This window comes from Cheilinus undulatus, linkage group 16, assembly GCF_018320785.1.
Source record: "Cheilinus undulatus linkage group 16, ASM1832078v1, whole genome shotgun sequence".
NCBI classification, from domain to species: domain Eukaryota; kingdom Metazoa; phylum Chordata; class Actinopteri; order Labriformes; family Labridae; genus Cheilinus; species Cheilinus undulatus.
The window spans coordinates 35,614,747-35,639,232 of NC_054880.1; the positions used below are offsets into that span (position 1 = coordinate 35,614,747).

General features: G+C 40.0%; 1 protein-coding gene across 2 annotated transcripts in view; it reads right to left on the minus strand.

Moving 5' to 3' along the window:
• The window catches only part of elp2 (elongator acetyltransferase complex subunit 2), a 64,679-nt gene that overhangs the window by 20,741 nt on the left and 19,452 nt on the right, over positions 1 to 24,486 (minus strand). For both annotated transcript variants that reach the window (XM_041809732.1, XM_041809733.1), the window contains exons 11-18: positions 11,200 to 11,331; positions 10,925 to 11,074; positions 10,298 to 10,489; positions 10,008 to 10,077; positions 9,732 to 9,824; positions 3,369 to 3,426; positions 1,809 to 1,881; positions 48 to 240 (exon numbers count right to left, since the gene is read on the minus strand). In XM_041809732.1, the coding sequence (XP_041665666.1) occupies positions 48 to 240; positions 1,809 to 1,881; positions 3,369 to 3,426; positions 9,732 to 9,824; positions 10,008 to 10,077; positions 10,298 to 10,489; positions 10,925 to 11,074; positions 11,200 to 11,331 (961 nt within the window). The remainder of the gene's footprint in view (positions 1 to 47; positions 241 to 1,808; positions 1,882 to 3,368; positions 3,427 to 9,731; positions 9,825 to 10,007; positions 10,078 to 10,297; positions 10,490 to 10,924; positions 11,075 to 11,199; positions 11,332 to 24,486) is intronic.

Consider the following 24,486-nt stretch of genomic DNA (forward strand, 5'->3'; position numbering starts at 1 on the left):
AATCCTTTCAAATGGATCCAAGTAACTAACATTTCCCCTATTCTCACCTGGACTTTCTGGAGTTGGAATGTCTCGCCTCCACAGAGACCACGTGCGGTCGCGGGAAACGGCCAAAAGGAGCTGTGAGTCAGGGGAGAAGGCCATCTGTGTGACGGTGAGGGTGTGGCATGACAGCGTCTGCAGCTGACGCCATGATGCTGTATTCCACAACAGAATCCCTGCATGCTCTGCTTTAGATGCCTGAAAAACAAACAATTATTTTATTTACAGAAATGCTACAGAAAGCCAGCTTAAATGCATGTGAATGGAGAGGTGGTGAGAGATGGGTTATGGAACATAAGGGAATATAACTCAGAAGAATGTGGACAAAGAGGTATGGAAAAAATAGAGGGAAAGTGGGAAAAGCACAAGATGAATGGAGGAGAATAGATAGGAGGATAACTCTGGCTAGGCCACTCTAGCACATTCACTGAGTCATCCCTAAGTCACTCCTGTGTTGTCTTGGCTGTATGCTTAGGGTCATTGTCATGTTGGAAGGTGAACCTTCAGCCCAGTCTGAGGTCCTGAGAGCTGCAGAACAGGTTTTCATTGGGGATATTTCTTTACATTACTCCATTCAGCTTTCCCCCAACCCTGACCAGTCTCCAAATCCCTGCTGCTGAAAAACAACCCAACAGCATGATGCTGCCACCACTATGCTTTACTGTAGGGATGGTATTGAACATCTGATAAGCCATGACTGGTTTCCTCACGTCATTATGTTTAAAGTTGAGGCCAAACAGTTCAGTCTTGGTTTCATCAGACCAGAGAATCTTGTTTCTCACAGTCAGAGTCCTTCAGGTGACTTTCTTTTGTTTTGCACGGCGGAGAGGCTTCCATCTAAAACCCAGATCAGTGGAGGGCTGCAGTGATGGTTGTCCTTCTGGAACTTTGTCCCATCTCCTCACAGGATCTCTGGAACTCAGTCAGTATGACGATCAGGTTCTTGGTCAACGCTCTTGCTAAGGCCTTTCACCTCCAATAGCTCAGTGTGGCTTGGCCATCACCTCTTGAAAGAGTCCTGGTTGTGCCAAACTTCTTTAATCTGAGAAATATGGAGGCCACTGTGCTCTTGGGAACCTTCAGTGCAGCAGAGGTGTTGTTGTAGCCTTCCCCAGATCTGTGACCTTGGTTTGGCTTGGTTTTTGCCCTGATATGCATTGTCTGCAATAGAGGGGTGTATACATTTCCAAATAATGTCCAATCAATTTAATTTACCACCGGTGGACTCCAATCAAGGTGTGGAAACATCAACATTTTGTCAGGATGGGTTACTGAGAGTAGATCAATGAGAGAAATAATGAATGTAAACAAATGTAGAATCAGGCTGCAACATTAACAAACCTGCATACTTCAGAGAGTGTCAGCGTTGGTATATAACTAAAGCTCAGGTATCAAGTTGGTAGGAAGGTAGAAAGGGGGAAATGCAGAAAATGTCAAAGGTCAGACACTAACCCAGGGGTCATGTGGACTATTGCCTCTGCACATGGAGTGCACACTTCAACTATGAAGCTAAATTGACACCCCAGTGACTTATTGGAGCACATGACTGGATGTTTTGGTGATTTAAAAAGTCCTGACCCTCAGTAAATGTGTAATAACCTGTGATTACATGCTTCAAAAAGAGAAATATCACCGTCTGAAAAACTTAAGAATTAGTCCCTTCTGATTTCAATATGTGCATGCACAGTAAGAAGCCATGATGCCCACTCCTGCCTGCTTTAAAGCCCTTTGTCGACCAAACTATGACTTGGTCTCATCATACTGACCTTGCATGCAGACGCCACCACCGTCCTCCTGCTGTCCGAAGCGAGGCAGAACATCTCAAAGCCGTGGCCATACCTGGAGGAGAACAAACCCACAGATATGAGTCATGATGACTCAAGATTACAGCCGTGTCGATGATGTGGACAGACAGACAGGTAAAGGGGGTGGACAGGGACAAAGGCAGTGCTACAGTAAATTAAGTAGTCTGTTTTTCTAAAGTGTCACCCAGACAAGCTTCCAGGTAAATAAGCAGACAGAGTGTGAAATTAAAACACTGATCTGTGATGACTGGTCCGTCTCCCGCTGACAGAGATAAACAATGATGATGCTCCCGCTAATCACTCACAGCTTAATTACTGCTCGCTCGCCAGCGCTCACCTGGTTGTTCAAAAAACGAGTCAGAAAAAGTAAAAGGAGAGAAATTCATCTCCTACCAGGAAGCTTTCAAACGCCGCTGCCATTTGGCTTCAACAGTCAGAGAATTATTTATGCCACAAAAATAATTTGGCCACTTACTCATTTTAATGTTTCTATTATGCACTAAATGATTCAAAGGGGGAGGGAAGCCAAACAGAGCTAGAAAAACGCTTTTCAAACACACAATGCCATACGTCATATTTACGGCCGATTGACAGGTAAATGGATTTAACATTGGCTGCAAATGGAGACAATATATTCAGCCTGCAGAGGAGTCTCATGGGCGGGCAGGAAGCTGGATCCTGATTGGTTGATGACCACATAGAAGGGAGGCAACCACAGCTTTGGGGAGTCCATCAATTTCAGACACCATAAACCCTCCAATGGCATGTTGCTTCATCAAGAGAAATATAGAAACTCCAGAGCAGGGCTATTCTTTAACAAATTCAACTGAGACAAATTTTAAAATCAAGAAATGTAGCTGGGCCAGACATGTTTGGCACCCAGTAAGCAGCTGGTAATGTCAAATTTCAAACCAATATAGATCAATTTGATGAAAAATATGCATTTTTTTATTCATAGTTCTTTTAAATTTGGCAACATGACAAAAGCACATCAAAAAGTGCATAAAAAACAACAACAGAGCTGTATTTGAACATAACCTGAGGTAGTAGAAATGTTTTATTCACTTGAATAAAAATCAAATAAATAGAATGAAAAAATAAAATGAAATTCTGTAAATAATAATTTTGTTCACATCTTACCCAGGCAAATTTAAAGTGCATAAAAACTTAATTTGTACAGTTGTAGCTACAGTTGAAAAGGACATGTTTTATACTGAGTGTTTTGGGGCTACTTCTGTCGGCATGTTGAGTTCATGGTCTGAAATACTGTGGGAATTTTTAAAAACTTGCGAAACATGTTGCCCTCTGCATCTCTGGCATTACCACAGGGTGGGCTACTTGAGGGCTGGTTCTGGGCCGCATATTGCCCCCGGGCCACTAATTGAATAGGCCTGCTCTAGAGTCTTTCTGGGGACAGGAGGTGTATCAAATGTGACTGATCAATACGTAGGACTCTGGATTTTGTTTACATGAGTGAGAAAGTTAAAACAGAAGACAGGAAAAGAAGATTTGGATACTCACAGTTTCTGGACCTCAGGCCAGAGTGTGTTCTGGAGGAGATGATCCTCTGGTGGGGGCTCTATATTCACACACAAAACATACAAACAGTTTAACATCAACTTTTAAATCTTTGTTTATGTCGGTTTTAATTTGTAGGGGACTGAGCAACAATTGTTGTCTGATTCAAATACAACAAGTCCCCTAATTCCTTCAAGTTTTAATCTGCATCCTAGATATTTATCGAGCAAATATTAAATTCATTTATGTAAATATACTTTGGAGTTATGACAGTAAAGTTAAACTCCCTTTGGGTTTGTTCTTATCAGCTCTCTGTTCACAACCCTAAGATCAAGGACTCATTTCTGAAATTCAGCTTGTTTATGTGTCACTTATGGATCAATCATATCATAAACAGGTTTTTTCATGTATATCCCTACCCTCCAACCTTCAGCCCTTTAAGGAGTACCAACACTGCAACAATACAACTGAGACTGGCCACACACTAGATGATTTTAAAGCCTGGCTTTTAGCCCCCACCAAAGAATTGAGGGGTGTACGATGGGGATGGGAAACAACCGTACATACCTTTTCGTTTTTGCACACATGGCCTATCAAGGATGTTATTAAATCTATAAAAAATCTCATGGCCTGTGGGCTCCATCACTGAGTTTGACACTGTAGATTAAAGAAAGTGTGTTGGTCCCCATGCTGACAGTGCAGTAAGTGGCTGAGCACATCACAGAGGGATTAAGCGGTGAGCACATTACACAAACTGCAGACATAGTCTTATAAACAGTGGCTTTACTTTTAAATTGAAGAGAAAGTTTTTTGTTATCAAGTATTTTGTGCATATCTGTGTGCTGCAAAGTATCGTGAGTCGGGGCCTCCCTAATCTGGAAGATCAGGCTGCCTCAAGCCAAAAGCCTGAAATAGCCAATGAAAACAAGAAGAACAACTGGATGTTACATCCTTGAACAGAACAAGAGAACATACACAGGACTATACCATGTTCTCAGCCAGTATTTTACCCATAGTTTTAGCCAGAAGCCAGCTGACGACTGATCCCCCATATTTGGTTTTCTTCCGAAGTAGCTTCTGATTACGCAAGCCTGAAATAACAACTACAGTAAGAGTGTGATTTAGCTGAATAATCAAGTGTGTGCTTTTTGAGTATTATAATGTCAGAAATTGGTTGAAACTGTTCTTACGTCTGTGATCCCCCATGTAGAGTCGACGGGTGACCAGAAACTCTCAACTAAGTGAAGAAAATATAATTCTATAGCTTCTCATCACAGATAAAAATAAACAAAATGAAGGCAGTTGTCCTGTAAAAATAAGAACATAGAAAATCATGGGCTATATGACAATTATTGCCTTTATTTACATCTAAATAAGGACATAGTATCTGAGCACTTAAAGAGTGAACACTAGAAGAGTGTGTAGGGAGAAACCAAGTGATAACCAATCTGAAAATAAATCCTCTGTGGCTTAAAAAGGCAGATGACTGAGTCACCTTTTGTTTGGTTGAAAACTTGAGGGATAATTTGACTGCCCAAAAACAGCAGGATACTTTCATTAAAAGCGCTTTCACGTACAGGACAAAATTAACAAAGAGATACAATGAACTGTCGACATAGAGCGCCATAATCAACATAAACCAAAAGTAGCTCATAGGAGCTTTAATAACAATTCCAACCAAGGTGCTGGATCATTTCTCTTTTTAAATCCTTGCCTATTAATCCAAACAACAACAGATAATGAGTGTGCTTGTGTATATGTGCAATGAATACAAGTCTAAACATAAAAAGATGAGTGCCATAAGGAGAGACGGAGAAGGCGACAAAGCTTCATAGAAGTCTGAAAACTTCCCAGCTTTCCCCTAAAAACTGCTATTTCAAAACAACTGCAGTTTTCAGCTCTGATTCTTAACAGCTTCTGGCTTAAAGAGGGATCACATCTAGTCCATGACGATCCTTTTGCTTTCTTTCCAGACTCTATCAAAGCCTGCAAAGTCTTCGAGCTGCATGTTACTGAAAGCTACACTTCTCATGTGTCTTTTATTGGTCATCGTCTTCTAGTTTTTCTTAATTGTTCTCTACTCTCTCCACTTGCATGTGAGCCGATCAAATGAGTGAAAATGCATTGTTAACAGCAGTCTCCACACTTGGTTGCTCCCTGCATAGCCCCGGGTCATTGATACTTAAACTTGGCAATCACATAAGCCTGCTTTCTAATTAGCATTGCAGATTAAGGAGTGGCTTCAATCATGCTGATGACAGCCCTTGACGCCCTCTAGCCTCAAGCTTTCAGAGCTCGGTGCTAACTTGTATTCATTTGACTAGCATCCATTTCCCATCTGCACAATTTTCTACAATTAGTCGCTCTGTTTTCTTCTTCTGTGTACCTCTGTTGCCTCTCTAAACATTAACTCAATGATATTTCCGCCTAAAAACCCATCAATCTCAGCTTACATTTCAGATTTTCATAAATGTTCGTCTCTTCTTATAAAGTGAGCCTCCAAGTTTGCCGTCCTTTTTTCCCTCTGCTGACTTCTCTGCTTCCTGACACCTCTTCTTCCTCCTCTTCTGTCACCCACCACCCCTTCCTGCTGTAACACCATCAGCCTCCAGCAGACCTCAGGCACCGTGGGTGTAGAGCATGTCAGGAGCGGTAATAACTAACTGTCCGTCTGGCGACATATCATCGTCTCTTGTAAGAACACTCAGCGACGGGCAGACAGGAACTCTTAAATGTGCAGCGAGGCTGCTGAGTGGATCGCAATGAGGAATATGAATCAGGCTTTCAGACTGTAGAGGAGACAGAGATGCATTTAGACTCTAATTTTATTCTATCAGGCAGCGGATTAATTGAATGAAGGTTTAAATGGCTCATTGTAATTTTCGGTTTGAGCATTTTGTATTGGAGAACTACTTAAAAGTGTTGTTTTGTTGGTTAAAATGCACCTCCCTCCTTTCTAAAATTAACTACAAAGCGCTCTCTCACCTCCAAAGAGCAGCAGCCATACATATCCTATCAGTACTGACTTCACTACACAGGCTTCCAGATCATTTTAGAACCAATTTTAAAACTTCACTGGTCACTTTTTAGCCTGTATGGTTCTAAATCCAAGGTACTTCACAGAACAACTGACTCTCTATGAAAAAGCCCAAAGCAGTATACCGATAGGGACAAAATTATTAGCCGCCCTATGAAAATTTCATTTTTGAAGTATTTCCCAGGTGCTGTTAAACAAAGAAAGGACTTTTAACACAGCTTTTCCAAACATCCTAGTTTTATTTTGGAAAACAAAACTGCCCGGGTCTAAATGATGATCTCCCCTGATGCTAATAGTCAGTTGTGTCGCCTTTATGCTGGATAACAGCCTGCAGTCGTTCAGTCGTTCCCATTCTTCTCTGGCCAATCTCTCAAGCTCCTCCACATTTGATAGTCTTCTGACATGGACCTTGGGCTTTGTGCAGGCCAGTAATTAAGGTTCACTTTGGTCTTCTGAAGGTAGATCTTCAAGTGCCATGGATATTTGGGGTCATGGTCGTGTTGAAGACCAAGAGACGACCACGACCCAGTTTTGCTGCTGACTGCTTGAGGTTTTCTTTCTAAATCTTCTTATATCCACCTTTTTCCCTGATTCCTTCCACCTTTATGAGATTCCCAGCTCCAGACTCACTGAAGCCTCCCCACAGCATAATATTCCCACTGCTGTTTCACTGTGGGGACAGTGTACTTCGGGTTATACACCTCTCCCTTCTTTCTCCAAACATAAACGTCTCTATGGCCAAAGAGCTCTAGTTTGGTCACATCTGACCAAAGGACATGCTTCCAGTATCAGAATCTTTCTCCAGGTTGTCCTTAGCAGACTTCAGTCTGGCTTGAAGGTGTCTCTTCTGCAGAAGTGGACTTGCTCTTGGCCCATTCCTGTGCAGGGCACTAGTGAAGGTCTTCTTTGAGACTAAAACTCCTGACTCCTCTAAGTCATTCACTAATGACTTGGCAGTTTTTTTCTGGGCTCTTCAGACACATCTCTCACTAGTTTTCTTTCGAAGTCTTTCTCTTTTTACCTCTGCTAGGCTTGTTCTGGATCGCCAAGCTCTCTTTGAATTTCTTGATGATACTTCTCTCTCCAGTTCTTTACTCTTGGAAACGCCATGATAACTTTGTAGATCCTTCTCCGGCTTTGTGGGGATCAGCAATTCTTTTTCTCAAGTCTAAACTAGTTTCTTTGGTTTTTGCCATGATGCTTTCTCCAGTGACAGCTCAAACCCTTACTGAAGTTTGAAGACTGTGTGTAAATGTGAAAATAACCTTCAGTTTAACTTGATTTTACAAGCTTTGAGCATTACAGAGTTAAAGACCATTACTGAACAAAAGTGGCTTGTGCTACAGCTCAACAAAAAGGTCAGTTCTAAAAGGGGCTAATAATTTAGATCTTGGTTGTTTTTGCTAAATATTTTTGTTTCTGTGTGCAGTAAAATATTGTATTGTTAGAAATAAAACTAGAACTTTTAATCTACCTTAATGTGGAGATAAGGCATACAGGATCACCTCTAAACTCACTCTAAAATCTTTGTGATACCTCCTTAATCCTTTTTGTCTTTATCTCATTTAATTCCTTTTCTATAATGATTGTTTTAACAAATTAATTTCCTTAAGTTATCATCCTCCTTTCTGTTGATACCTCTCAGATCATTGATTTATTCTCTTAATCTCTTGAATATTTTTTTCTACAAGTTGCTGATTGTATATTTTTCTTTGGTTTGATTTAAAATGTCCTTTATTTCTCAGATTTATTTTACAAGATTTATAACCCCAGGCTTTCCATTAGTATATTTTAAGTTAACCACAAATTCAACCGTAAGTTTACCATTATTATCATAACTAAAGCCTGAATGTCAGACAATTTCCACTATTAAAAAAGCAAAAACTGAAGTCAATGTCACTGGTCCCTCATCCAGAAATCAAATAGCCTCACAGCTAGACAACTACTGTCATTATTTGAAGCCCTCTGGCAAAAATCTTGGTGTGATTTTAATCAGGACTTATGTTTTGAACTGCATGCTAAAAAGAAAGTCAAGTCCTATTTTACCAGCCCAGAAATATCCCTCATCTCAACGAAAGATGTAGAAAAACTCATCAGTCCTAACCTGACAAGCAAGACAGACATGGACGTATTTCACATTCATCTGGGAAAAGTCTTAAAGAGAACGTTTGGGAAAGGCAGGACTTTAAAAAAACCTCAGAAGTTGTTTGGACAGATGTTCTGTTGGTCACATTCATGACAGGCCAATCAGGGTGGAAAGATAAAATAAGGTTGTACATACGCCCAGCTGCATGAGTGACATTAGTTTGAGGCAAACTCTGCTGTAGTGCTTAAACAGTTACGAACGATGTGGATAAAACTTCTGCTGAAGCTGCAGGAGAAGAGTGAAAAACTTCTTCTCCACCAAGAAAAGCTTATGATGTATCCCTTTACTCTTGTTTTAATGAAGAAATATAGCACAATTCTGATAAAACTTCTACTTTTCTACTGCTATTCACTTCAGTGGTAGCAGCTATTGTATACACCAGTTTACAGTAGAATACAATCTCCCCAACGATCGCAAACTCTTGCTGAAGCAGGTTGGGAAAAGAGCAAAAGCACATTTTCCGCCATAAAAAGCTTTCAGTGTGGTTCTTTGCTCTTACATTCATGAAATAATGTTAAGAGAATCTGGCTGCAGACCACTATGGTGGGACACTCAGCTACAGACCTCCACAGTGGGGGGACCTCGACTGTGGGATGGGGAGTGACATCAATTACTCAAGCCAGAACCAGAATGAGGTATATATATTTTCCACTGACTGTTAAAGGTCAAAGTAAGTGGCTATTTTTCACAACAGCAGAATTTAATGTGCGAAAGTTGGAAATTTACTGAGAGGGAAACATTTCTATTTAAAGGGGACATATTATGCAAAAATCCCTTTTCAGGCTTTTCTAACAAAAATATGAGCCCCTGACCAACCTGCCTCATTCACCCCAAATGATGCTGATTGGCTGGAACCATGCAGCACAAACAGTGTAAACTGGAGCTTTTCAAGATGGATTTGCCTGATGACAGACTGGCAAATCTATCTGCTCTGCAAGGTTAAATCAGGCCACCAATAATTTGACATAATTCTAACTCTAGTTTATGATTAGATTACTACATCTTTACCATTAGTACAGTACTAGTTAACTAATAGTTTACCTCTAGTTTGATAGTATTTGTTTATTACTTTAACTCTAGGTTATACACACTTATCAATAGTCTTAACCAATAGTCTATCATTAGTTTACTTAAGGTTAACCATTTGTACACAAATTGCTTCTTTTATTAATTTTGTAATTACCGTTCATGATGAGTGGGTGAAAGTAAGACTCCTGGTACTGATCAGAAACGCTGTTGAACTGCTCCTCTTCTTTGGTTTTCGGGACAAGATCACCTGTAAGAGAAAAAAATCCTTTTCATTGATGTATACTTCAGTATATATTAAAAAATGTATTAAAACTTTCCTGATCCAATAGAAGTTGATATCAAACAAAACTTGGCCCAAACTTTGAGTGCAGAAACACTCAAAAGAGGAGACGAGCATGAATGTGAAATATAGTCTTGCCAGCCAGAATACCTTGAAATACAGCCTTGTTGGACAGCCCCAAGGCAGGTGTGCTGGCTCCTTCTGGAAGGTTGGCAGAGTCCTGCAAGACGCATAAAAAATAAATGAACTCACACACATTAATAACAATGTTGGCAGTCAAATCCACACACTTGATGGTTGGAAAATAAAGTGAAAGAAAAACTAAAAACAAAAGTTTGTGATATCTGATCTCTGGATCAGAGGGCAAACCTATTATTCCAAAGGTCATGGATTTAATCACTTGGCTTTTTTTCCAGTTGGTGAAGTGTTCAGTTACTCACACTAGACGTCAGCAGCATCTCCCTGGAGGTCCCAGAGATGTTTGCAAAGTTCTCCACAAAATTACGAGGTGCCTGAAACACCCGCAGCACCTTCTCATCTGCTCCAGACACAAACTGAAACCTGCCCACCATTGCCAGACACTGCATGTCGTATCCGTGAATCTGAGGCCGGGAGATTTCATGCCAGGTTGTCTGCAGGGGGTGGGAGCATTGAAGGATATCGTAAAGATGGAGATCTCTGGGATCCCTACCAGCCTCATGTTGTTGCCAGGAGGAAACTGCCAGCGTTTAAATAGATCTATGATGTCAGTGAATTTGATTTCTTGGCGTTACATCTCATAGTCTGAAACCTGGCCAAATGCAACACTGAACCACCAATCTAAATGAAAGATTTCAAGCTTAAGATGCAAAGTGATTTCACGAGAGCTCTGCCACAGCAACTGGACTCCTTTTGGCATCAGCATGAGGTGGAAATACTCAACCCAAAGTATCTTAAATTATGTAATCAAGACTTAGAATTTGATTATGTTTTTCCTCCATATACCTTTTCAACAATTAACCTTAAGAAAAAAAGAGTTTTCTGCAGTCCTGCAGTAGCTGATCAATCAGTTCCTAGCCATATCTTACCTGTTTTGCATCCTGTTTCCTCCATGGAGTAAAGAGCCTGGCGGTCTGGTCTGAGCCCACACTTATAATAAACTCACCCTCAGGATCCCAGCTCAGGTCCTGGACAGCATTAAAGTGACCTGAGATCACAACCCCAGGCCTCCACTCTCCCTAAACAGGCAGGAGGGTGATCTTAAGCACATCAGTCAACTTAAATCCATGTGACAGGATAGTAAAACCTAAAACAAGGTCCACTAGTGTGGATGTTAAAGGGTAACTGAGGCCATAACTCTCACTTCCTCTTCCTGGTCTTTGCGCCAGAGATGCAGCGCTCCATGGAAAGCGTGAGCCATGATCATGGAGCCGTCTGGACTCATCTGGCAGCCGTAGAAGCCCAGAGTGTTGCCACCAACCTCCCCTACACGCACCTGGTGTGAAAAGTTAAAAAAAGCACAGTGGTGAGGAAGAGTCCACTTATTTGCTTTTTTAACATTGTTGTTAATGACATCAGATGGCTGAAGTACATTTGGATTTGTGGGTTAGAGTCATTGACTCTCTGCACACAAAGATAAAAGTGCCAGCATCAAAGTGCATCAGCTCTTGTATGCATAGAAATTAGTATAGTAGGGGATTATTTTAATAAAATGCTGTGAATGTTACCTCTCAGTAAATATAATGTAAAACAAGTAGGACAGTCCAATTACTGTTTCAAGTTTTACCTTAACCTTACTATTTGTTTTTGAGTTCCCCCTGGCCACTCTAAACTGACTTATAAAGGGCTAGCATGAAACCTTCCTTTGCAGAACTTTAGGTCCCTGAAATATCATCAGTGTTTTAAAAAACTTTTTATGTGTGTTTTTATCTTTTTTGGATTTTATACATATAAAGTTCAGACAAATGACACTAGGGATGTGTCTATCTTGTGTGGGTCTTATTTACTGTTTTTAATCACCTTTTACATGCTTTGTTTAAAATGTTTTCATTGTGTTTCTTTTTCCCTTTGTCAATGTATTTTAATGACCTGTGTGAAGCACTTTGAATTGCCTTGTTGCTGAAATGTGCTATACAAATAAACTTGCCTTGCCTTGCCTAGTAACACGTTAAATTTACTCTGTTACATGTACTTGAGTAGTTTTTTGAAAAATCCTACTTCTGAGAATAGTTTTTGAGCAGAGTACTTTTTACTCCTACTCCGTTATATTTGTGATTAAAAAAACGATACCTCTACTCCGTTACATTGGGCATGCACTGGTCGCTACTTTCACTTGTCTATAATCTATTTTCATTAACTATTTTTTTTACACTCAGCTGAGCTCTCACATCAGAGTGAGGTAAAATCCTCAGCACCACAGAGTAAACAGAGGAGTGGCTCCTCCCCCTTAACTATCAACAGTTGGAGATAATGGCTGAAGATGTAATACCTGTGTCTCCTTCAGAGGAGCATGTTTATCCTTGGTCCAACATCAAGACTCTGCTTTTCAAACGATGAGGAACAACAGCCACATAATGCCTTCTCAACTGTGTCTGCCTAAAACGGTGGAAACCTCAAGCTTCAAAAATAGCACGTCAAGTCTAAGAATGCATGTTATGGTAAGTAAGCTAAACAAGCTAACGACTGCACTGCTAGTCAGCTAAACATATAAGTTCAAATCTCTGTTTTAACTTGCAGACTGCAAAGACACCTTGTGTCAATGATAAATGATGTCACGTGTCCAACCACCTATGTAACTCTGCCACAAATGTGATTTTACACACCATTTAACATTACATTGTAGGTGATACTATTATAATGTGTGTGTGTCGTATCTCTTCTATCAGTGATTATACCTAACAGGGTTATAACGTGGGGCTAGTGGGCCAAATTTGTTGAGTGATAATCAGGATAAAAATTCATAAATTGAAGCTAAAAAAAATTAATTAAAAAGGGCAAAAAGTCAGAAATGAGGCCAGTTCATAAGATTAATTTCATAAATATGAGCCAAAAATCGTTAACACATGATAAAATGAATATAATGTGATTAAAAAGTAAGAACTACAAGGTATAATTTCATGTATGTGAGATTAAAATCATCATGTAGAAATAAGATCAGAGAGAAAGTGTGTTTTTTTCTCATTATACTGAATTTTTTCATCCCATAATTGTGATTAACAGATATAACTTGACTGCTACTTTTTTTTATTAAGTTTTCTTTTTTTTTAACTTTGGAAAGTTATGCTACTTTATTAATGACAATGTGCAGTTTACATTACTACCCCTGAATAATGTTTTTTAATAAATTGCACAAAATGAAGTTACTCACTACATGAGTAGTTTTTTAATAGGGTACTTTTTTACTCTTACTCAAGTACTTATTTTCATGAGTACTTTTACTTCTCCTTGAGTAATTATTATTGTTGGGTAACAGTACTTTAACTTGAGTACTGCAACTGTGTACTCTACCCACCACTGGTAGTCAATGACAGCATCTAAGTAAATAGACACAATAACATTTTTTCAGTGTTTGAAAATCAAGATATAAGATTGTCAATGGGTAGTGTGCTTTTGGAAAGTCTCAGAGGGAAGGGTCATTTACCCCTGGCACTTCACTGTGCCCTCCATACCACAAGAATTAGAACACCATATCTCTAGATGTATACCAAAAACACTATGTTTTACCCTTTTATTGATTTTATAAAATCAATCATGTTCAATATATTATGGTTTTAAAACTCTTTGTCCAAGTAAAAACAGATTTCTACAAAGTAATGTCAATTAAACAAAAATATATAAAATATGAGACTGCATAAATATTAAACCCCTTCAAGTCAGTGTTTAGTAGAGTCACCTTTGGCTGCAATCAAAGCACTGAGTCTGTGTGGATAGGTCTCACTCAGGTTTGCACATCAGCAGCCCATTCCACCAGCTATACGTAAGTTCTGCCTTAAGTTATGGTGTAAAGTCCACACTATACCCTACGCTGAAACTAGTCAAGTTCTAACTTAAGTTGTGCCATTGTTCAGTTGCACCACAGAGACAGAAGGTTGATCTTAACTAGTAGAGATTTACGCCCAAACTAACCAAAATATTGTTGAGATATGACATTTTCTCTTGCTTTAACCAATCACTGGAAAGCTTTTTTTTAACCCCCTATTTGCTACAGACACAAACAGCTAAAAATAACGCAGGCTAACTGCCATTAATCCTCAAACAGCATCTAGTGTGGACGAAAAATATGACAAGGCATTTTGCATATGTGAGTATGACCTCTTGAGTCAGTATAAAATAACAACACTGACACTGGGAGGTGAAATCGCTAATAACGTGAGATAATATAACGGTGGACGGCGGAAATTATCTCCGCTCAGTGAAAACAACAGTATTACTGATCATGGAAAACGCAGTGTTGACACCAAAATGCTGGTAAAATCCTCAACTCCTCATCACCCTCCGGTTTAACCCGTCTCTAAGCACTATCACTATGACAACCATATTCTCCAGAGGACTTCCCAACTAGTACAGGGTAGGTGTAAGATTTAAGCTGCAACTGCATTGAAACTATCACGGCTGGAGCAACACCTTAAATGTCAGGAGAGCGTAAACTCTGGTGTAAGTAAGAACTTGTGTTCAAACTAGGCTACGTTTGAACTTACGCACAGCTGGTGCAACCCATAGCAGAACATTAGAATTTTACTCCATTCTTCTTTGCTAAACTGCTCAAGCTCTGTCAGGTTGCACAGGTATCAGGTGTGTCCATCCCCTGACTTATACTTGTCAATAACTTTTTCTCAGAGTTGCTTGGAGTGTTCTTTTGTCTTCATGTTGTCATGGTAGCCAGGAATACTGATTAACCAGTGACTGGGCCTTCCAGACACAGGTGTCTTTATATTACAATCACTGAGACATTCACTGAACTCAAGTGGTCCCCATTTCACTAAACCTTACATATTTCTATTTATTTGACATTTCTTTGTAGAATTCTGGTTTTCACTTTGAAAAAAAGCCAAATGATATTGAACATGATTGAATCATAAAATCAATAAAAAGGTAAAACATCTAAGGGGGTGACTGTTTTTTATAGGCACTGTAGACGCAGAGGCAAGTGGTGTATTTGGACCTTTTGTCAAACTGTTGTGACAAATATCTGAATTTAAACCTACAGGATAAAAGATCAGATTTAAAAGACAGAAGAATAAGGGCCAACAAGTTATTAGAAACTGTTCCCAGTCACCCTCAAAGTCTTATTAACTTCCAGCTCCCATTTTGGATGACAGAAGCAGAAAAAAACAGCAAATTAAGTTGACAAGTCAGATGAGAAATTAGGGAAAATGGGACTTATTAGAGCTGAATAAACTGTGTTGTGTTTTATCTGACAAAAGACATTTGTCTAATGCAAAGTGAGAGCGATTGCAGCGCAGCATATCAAATCAACAGCTAATTATGAAAAAAGCCAAAGCTTGGAAACAGAGAATATTCACAGAAATTTGATTGTGGTGAGAGCCTGTGACCTCTGAGTCATGATCATACAGCAGAACACACAGAGGAGGATGCAGGAGCATCAGACTCCACCCAAAAAAAAAAAAAGAAAACCTTCCAATTTAAATTCATCTGCAATTACTGTCTGTCAAAACAGCCCAAATGATAAACAAAAATAGCTCCTTACACATTCTTACCACCTGTCTAATCTCAGGCAATTTGCTTTTGTGTCAGGACAATCTGTAGTGATATTTGGAGAGTCAAATCACTACCTAGGGCGGAAAACCCATTTTGATTGAAGCGCAGCAACACATTACATTTACAAATGACTTTTTAAAGTCCATTTGAGGTCATTCTAACTACAAATAAGTTTTAAAGTGTTTTCTAAGCAGAGGACAAAAAGGCAAGAAATGCTTAAATGTGAATAAGAGTGTGGGAGGCAAAGAGGAGGATTATATCCAAAAATGTTTAAAATTCAGCCTGAATGTCAAAGAAAAGGCTTTTAATTAATTCTAAAAATGTAAACATTGAATTATGATCTGTTTTCATTCATATTTAACAGACATTAATAACCATAGAGAACAGAAATTACATGCTGAAATACAGTAAAAACATTAATATCCCATCCTGTGGCTTACATAACAGGGAGGATTCAATGCAGGATTATGGCACCCGACAGAAATAACTTCAAACAATGAAGAAATTAATCCTAATATTTAAAGTCTGAAAGAACAGGAGGGCATGCCTCTGCAATAGTGAGAGTTCCCAACCATGAGCTGTGGATCATTTCAACTTTTACTGAAATAAGGAGCACCAAGTATCGGAGTGGAAGCCCCTGAGTATCCTACAGATATCTGTGGATTCTCTCGCTCTATGAAATCTTCTCTCAGGAACTCTTAGAGGAAGTTACATCACTCAAACAGCAATGAGGTAATCTTTTTACTGTTTTTGCTTTTTAGTAAAGAAGATATTGGCTTCCTCTGCTGGAGACCTCCAGCAAGCACTAGGACGGTTTGTGCCTGAGGGCAAAACAACTGGTATGAGAATAAGCACCTCCAAGTATGAGGCCATGGTCCTTTGCCAGGGAATGGTCGCTCCCTCCAGGTGGGAAGTGAGTCTTTGCCCCAAGTGGTAGAGTTCAGGTGTCTTGGGGTCTTGTTTCTGAGTGGGGGTGGAGTGGACCGCAGGATTGACAGGCTGATTGGTGCAGTGTCTGCACTTTTGCAGGCACTGTTGAGGGGGCTGAGCTGGGCGGCAAGGCTCTCGGTTTTCTAGTTGATCTCTAGTTGTGCTCTGACCCACGGTCATGAACTCTGGGTAGTGACTGAGGGAATGAAATCGTGGGTTCAAGCAGTTGAGATGAAATTTCCCAGGAGGGTGTCTGGGCTGAGCCTTAGAGATAAGGTGAGGACCTCGGACATCCGGGGGGATCTTGAAGTGGAGCTGCTGCTCCTTCACATCGACAAGAGCAAGCTGAGGTGGTTCAGGCATCTGATTCAGGATGCCTCCTGGTCACCTCCCTGTGGAGGTTATCTGGACGTGTCCAGCTGGGGGAAGACCCCAGAACTCACTGGAGGGATTATACATCCAATCTAGCCTGGGAATGCCTGGGAATCCTTCAGGAGGAACAGGAAAATGTTGCTGGGGAGAGGGACGTCTGGGTCAACGTATTTGGCCTGCTGCCACTGCCTCGAATGGGACGGGATGGGATGGGACAGATATTATAGTAAATGTAGAAACTACAGCTAGTATAAGAACAAAAACTTTCACCTGGCAGTTACATGTCTGAGGTAAAAAAAAAAACAGTGCCAAACAGTCAGGTGACACTGGTGGGTCCAGAGGAAGGGCTGGGGTGATTTTGTGATATTGTGATTCATTTTAACATTGGGCTTTTAACATTATAAGCAAGGGAGAAACATGAAGCCCAGTGACCTTGACCTTTGGCCACCAGCCACTAATCAGTCCATCCTGATTAGAGCTGATGTTTGTAAAGGTTAAAGGTAATTCCTCAAGGTTCATGAGACATCCTATTCAAAAGTAAGGGGTAAAATGTGGTCCAGTGGAGTGGCCTTGGCCGTTGAATGGAATGAAATTTGTGTCAAAAAGACTCAAACAAACTTTTTCAGTATCAAACAAAAGTTAGCATTTGAGAACAAAAAAATGTGATCCAAGCAAAAAAAAATCTTCACATCAAGAGAACAAATTTGAAATAGCAACCAAATTATGTCTTTTAATTTTGAACATCTTTTCATTTACAGTTCCTGTTTTTCTCTCTCAGTGATCAGACTTTTGCTCTCACTTCTCAGTTTTGCGTTTGCGCTGCCTGATCCTTTGTTTGAGTTTCTTGAGTTTTTGCTCTCAGTTCTGACACAAATGTCACGTGTGGGCGGGCTTTCCTGGGGCGTATCCTATTGGCCAATGAGTTTTTGAGCGATGGCTCAGTCACTCCATATGCTCCGGAAGTTGTTGTTCAGCTCATGTCTGGGAAATTTAAGGAAACCAGCAGGATATCATTTTTGAATCCGTTTGACTGAATCACTGATGCTTTATTAAATCAAACTATTGATTAAACAGGTTTATTTGTCAGTGCAGTAGTAGATGTTGTGTTGTTTTGTACACATACGTGTTTTGCTTTGTACGTAAACTTCGACTATGTCATCAGCTTATCTATTAGCTCAGAGGTGAAGTAGTGGACTACCACTCAGGGGTCTGGGGTTCACGTCTCCGCTACTTTATAAATCAATTCCCACTTGACAACACTTGTAAAGTGCTGGTTTGTTACTACCCATCGGTCTGCACAGTGGACTTTTGGAGGCAAATAGTAATGGATTAGGGATTTCTTCACTGGGCGCTGATCCTGTTTATAGGGCACAAGTATCTTGTGTTTTACTCAGTAATAACACAGCTCAATATGTACTTGTACTGCATGGATACTGATTCACAAATGTCCTATAAAGTCTAGTCAGAATTATTTATTGTCATCAACCAGGCTTTTTAAATCCCACACACAGCCAGTCTAGAGAAACTCCGGGGCTCTGCGAGTCGTCTGCTGGCCAGGCTAACATCTCCCTGCTGTGAGGAATTCCAACAATTAAAAGCTTTATCAGGCCTTGAAGCCCTGCAGGTGCCCAGAGGGAAGATCTATTCAAATCGATAACAGCAGAATAGAATAATCCTGAGGGAAGTCTACACTCCTCCAAAAGAAGCATCATCCTCTGTTAACATACACAGCCACAGAATATCTGCTCCATCTTTAATTAGCTTGAGCATTAAATAATAAGGACTACAGGAAATATGAGAAGAGCCTAATTCATATTGGAATGATTAAAATCTGGAAAATGTATTGCTTAGCTTGTTATTATTTCATAGAGCAGGTCTCTCTGTAGCCATTCCTGCAGAGAAACATACAAATGAATGTGCATGCATCAATTAAAAGTTGAATAAAAATCCTATAAGACTACACAGGAACACATCTTTATGCAATGTCTCTGCTGCATTTTGTAGTTAAGTGGTGTCCTCAATCATGGGGCCTCCTAGCTTGTGTTGGTTGTCAATGACCTTCAAAATCACATCTATCTGCAGGCTGAAACACAGCGGAACTAATGACAGCAATAAAGGCATGCCTTCCCTTTGAATGGCACACTCCTGCAGCCATACAGAGAGCGGAGGAGAGGGAGTGAGGACAGAGAGATGGTCAACTAGAAACACAGATAGCGAGATTGAGAGAGAACGAGATCCAACATCAAGCAGATTAATTTTCAAATTCTGCTCATAAGAGCCGACCGTAAATCATGCAAAAACTCACAGGGGCGAAAAGCCGTCATCTGTCTTGTTTACGAGAGGGGCGAACAATACGGATGAACGGCATGCCTTATCGCTGGCCGGCGGGAGTGTGGGGGAGGAATAAAACAAGGGCAGCAAAGAAGAGGAGGCATATATCATTCTTAGAAGGCGAGGAAGAGGGTGATGAGGGCTGAATGGGATTAGTTTAGTTGGGAAAACCCTTACAGTTTAGAGTGCTGCTTTTTTAAACAACTTTCCAGGCTCAAATATTGGAGCACAAACTGAGATTGTTTCACTTTTAATTCTTCGTATTTTGAATGTGCAACATAGAGCAAAAACTGTGAAAAGGGATTGACAAGACAGACACATAATCACTATCAAAGGTTGACACAGAGAGATTGTTAAATGTGCTCTCGTTTCCAAAGAAATGAGCTAAAAGGTGCAAAAAGCTTTACAGAATTTAATAGTCCCCTTGAGTTTTTCATCAAATGAAAGATTGAATGCAAAATTCATACCACATTCTGCTTATTAGTGTCATTAAAAGGTCACTGAGAGGTTCTTAATTTGATGTCCATTTTCGGCAGCCCCACGTGGAAAAACCTGGAGCTTTTATTCCTCCTCTGATCCCTTCCTGTTTTGCAGAATGCTAAATGTGCCTCAGCTTTCTTTTAATCTACTTATATACAACTCCCTGTGAAAGTTTGCTGTAAATAAAGGCAAGGTAAACAGACTAGTCCTCTCTGAATGCTTTAAACACTCTCAAAGGAATGCAGGGTGCAGCAGTGACAAGCATTAAAGGCTCTCTTTGAATAAAGGCAAACTTCTTGTTGAAGTTCTGGTTTGCTATGGTATAATATCAGATGATGATATGCTTCTGGGAGCAGCGGCCAGTTACCTGGTGATTTTGATACAACCAGCAGTTTGCCCCTTCCAGCTTTAGTGCTGCATTTTTACAGTCTGCTTAGCAACCTTGAAAAGGAACTGTGTGTTCAATTTAAGAGAAGGAAAAATGGTGACTACAAATATGTTGACATGGTAAATGGCATCATTTCTTGGTTCATTACATCTATTTCAAGATGCTGTGAAACTTCGCCTACTTGGGGCATCAAAAAGTCACTGTTGGATGTGTAGGTACAGAAGGAAAATCTAAAAAATTGCAGAGGAGATACCTGCACATCAATTCAGATGGGCCCAAAAGTAATGACGCAAAATATGCAAAATATGATTGCAGTAGACGATGTGTGCCAAGCATGGAAAATAGACGGGTCTAATGCATGCTGCTGTGAGAGAAAATGCTAAAATATGATAAAAAGCAATGACAGACAGGTGTCCGACAAGTTTTTACTGCACATACCCTCCAGCTGTCTGTCCAGATCAGCCAGGTTTGAGGTGCGAGGCATTCTTGGATTTGACAGAAAAAATAGAGAAACACTTCAAATGGATTTGTTACACAGATCCATCTGGGAAACCTTCCATAAACAGCGTTTGAAAACGGGCAGAGCCTTTAAAAAAACAAAACAAAACTTGGAGGTTGAATGGATAAACATTCTGTCACATCTTTACGGGCCAATCAGAGCAACAAAACACATGACGTCGTAACCCCAAACCGAGCTGTGCCCCCACCAACGAGTAGGCTAAACTCTGTAGAGAGCAGCGTAACGCGAACCATGGTGACTGCAGACATGTCATTACACAACTGTTGTTGTTTTTGAAAGAAAAGCCTCACTGCTGTTCTTTGTTCTTCCTTTATTGAAGAAATGTCCTCAAGTTGCTCAAGTACTTGCGCCGGCCTCTTCTCGCTGCTTGCATACATAACGACTCTGCCGCACCCGAAAGTACTGCCCCTTGTCGCTGATTGGTCCTTACCAAGAATTAAGCTATGAGGTAGGGCTGGGAAGTGTATATATATATATTGTTTTTTTTAATTATAATATCACTATATTTTGGAATTGGTTGTGCAGGGTCCCTACACACATTTAAAATAATCGAATAAAAGACGTTTTAAGACTTTTAAAAGACCTGAACTAAGAAAAATTAAAACCACTTTTTGCACGGGAAACGGTCAAAAGTGAAAGGCATGAGATTTCTTGGTACATCGGACCAGGGCTGATTTTTCTGATTCAATGAACTGTTTCTGAACTGTTAAAGTGTATTTAGCAAAACCATTTTTTTGGTCATAACCGTCAGAATTTGATCAATTTTGGCACATTTAATTCCTCTATACCACAATCATATGGCATACTGATATCTATCATAACATTTTTGATGGCATGCTAACCTGATTCTAAACAGTTTAACTGTTAGATTAATGTCTTTTCAGGGAAGACCAGTTAAAATATGGTTGGCCTGTGCTGATTTTTAAATGGGACACCTGGCAGCCCAGAAGTTAGAGAACTGGACGAGAGTTTCACAACAGTACAGAGTTTATCAAATCACAGTAAGTCATATAAAATCAAAGAAGGGTCTGGGGTGCTCCCCAAGGAAATTTAGAACATCGAAAACTGAATTCCCTGAATTATGGAGAATATTTTTGCAACAATTTGTGTAGGAAGATTATAAAATCATACAAGGTTGGCTGGACAACAAATATAAGATAAAGACATGTCATAGTTAAAGCACCTCCTAAAAGTTAAGACCTCTCACTGGTAAAAATCAGACTTTTTATGGCCTTAAAGGTCACATATTATGAAAAATACCATTTTCCAAGCCATTCTCAGAATTCCCCTCATGATGTCATGTGAGGAGTTAGCCCCGCCCCCTCACCAGTTGGAAAAATGGTCTGCCCTCCGTTCCTGATCTTCCTCTCAGCTAAGCCACATCTATTAAGCCACATCCATTTCCTGAGAGGGGCAGAGTCAGGGGTGGAGTCAGACAGCTCATTAACATTTAAAGCTACAGACACAGAAACATCTCGTGCTGAGCAGGACTGAAACAGAGGGTTTTCCAGACATACAAACATCCAATACTGGAGTGTTTTTTCAGCAACAAACGTCACAGGCATGTTTTGGAGTCCTCTGAGACCAATACAAACTTGTCTTAAAATGGTAAAATATGGGACCTTTAAATTTCAAATTTGCAATTCAAGACTATATAGGACTTCACTGATCTGCAGGAACTCTGGGCTTCAGCCTATTCCTTTTTCGGTTGCTGTCTGGTAAATTCTTATGTATAAAATGATTTAATTTTTGTTTTTAAACCGAAATAAAGCATTCAATCATTCAATTTGCCCCCTGTAAAGTCATGAAGAACAGAATTAAACTGATGTTCAACAATAAAAATTAATTCATGAAGGTGATGAAGCCAAGTCACAAAAATCAAACAAGTTACAACAGTTAATAAAAAGAAACCATGGGTATCGACGTCTGCCCTGATTTTCACAATCAGTGCATCTCTAGTATAAACCCAAGAAAGGACACTGACTCTCTTTTGATATAGTAGCTGATAACTTATCAAACATTTGAAGAAATAAAATCAATCTTTTTTTTCCATCTCTACCTTAGTAAAGGTCTGATTGGTCATACTCCAACAGCATCAAGCAAGTTCTTCAGTCAATATGAAAATGCTGAAAATTATGTAGAACAGGTTGTAGTCATTCATTTTAGCACAGTATAGAATCCATCTTTTTATGTGAGACTACATATTTGAAGAGTGAATTCACATCCCCTTTAAATCTCGTCTTTGCTAACCTGCCTGATGTTCAAAGGGCTTTGATATGTGTTTTATTTTGTGTAAGGCTTGTATCAGAGACTTTAGACAATTAGTAGCTGTGTGTTAATAAGCCCATACACTGTAGGGGGCTGAACACAGCACCATTTCTGTTTACAAGAGCAAGTACTCGGGCTGAACACTCCACACAGCGTTGATGACAGCCACTGAAACAGGAGTAAACACATTTTCAAAAACATTTACTCGCTGTTGGTGTTTATAGAAGCTTTTTTTTTCTTTTATCATCAGGTCAGATGTAACTTCAGGACAGTACACAAGCCAGGGTGTCAGAAAACAGGTTATCTAACATAAACCAACAGTCCCCCCAGGCTTGGTAGTGGCCCGCTGCGGTCAGTCTGAGATGTTAATTACCAATGCGTCTCGTTATAAAGATGTGCTTTACGCAGCAGTGAGCCCCGGCCACCCCACTGCTAACCCTTCTCTCTTAAATCTCACCAATTACTCTAATCAGCGTGAAGAAGTGAAGCACTTCTTTGTAAAAAATCAGCTAATTAAGACACACACGGCTGGTCATTTAGCAATGCAGGATGTGCTCTGCCAAAAATTTCATCATCCAGTAGAAAGAGGCTTTGTGAGGCCTGTTCAGATCATGGAAAACACTCAGACAGAACTAATAAAGGCCTGTAATCCTGTCCAACTTTTAAAGTTAGGAACTGAATCGAATTCAGATTAAAGCTACTGTAAAAAGTTTTTAGGTGCTTATGAAATAGACTGAAATTGTTGCTGATACAAAAGCAAACCAGCCAAACAGGCTGAAGATTGATTGTCTTATTTATCTTAAACTTGTGAGAACACTGCTGTGAGATGGGGATCACATAAACAGGCAGCACAATGCAGAAACAGCCTTTTTCTACACCATCATAACAAGGATTAATTAGTGATACTAATTCATGAGATCAGTGTGGATGACGTCAAATAAAGCCTATCTGGGGGACTTTAGAGCTACTGAAAACTATAGAGGAAATAATCATTATGGAAGGATTTTGAATTAGTTGTGACTTCTGATTACAAAGAAGCTGAAACAAAGAGAACTGCAAATAACTGAGCAGTATGAACGCCAATGCTGCGGCAGGGACAAGAGCAGAGTTGAAGTGGACTTCGATGAGGGTAATTCTACCTATTAACAACTCTAGGATGAAGTGGAACTGTATTAACCACAGAATCATGTCATCAGAAAGGCGTGGATTGGTGGAGCTGAGTTTGTCCTGGCTCATCAGCATCAGCAGTGTGGGAAAAGTCATCAATGAGACTGTACTGAACTATCCACAGTGGACGTCTTTTTCTTTCATCAAGACAACTTCAAATAAATCACGACGGTTGGCTTTTACTGTTCTGGCAGAGGTTACAGTTGAGATCATCAGTCTATGAGAACTAATATGGGACAATGACGGTGAGACTTAATTTTCATTTGATATGCAGAGTTTTAATGTGGCTAGTTAGTGTAGCACTAGTATATACAGTGCCTGGCCAAAAAAAAAGTCGCCACCAAAAAAACAGGTCACACACTCAAATATTTTGTTGGACTGCCTGTAGCTTTGATTACAGCACGTATTTGCTGTGGCATTGCTTCAATAAGCTTCTGCAATATCACAAGATTTATTTCCATCCAGTGTTGCATTAA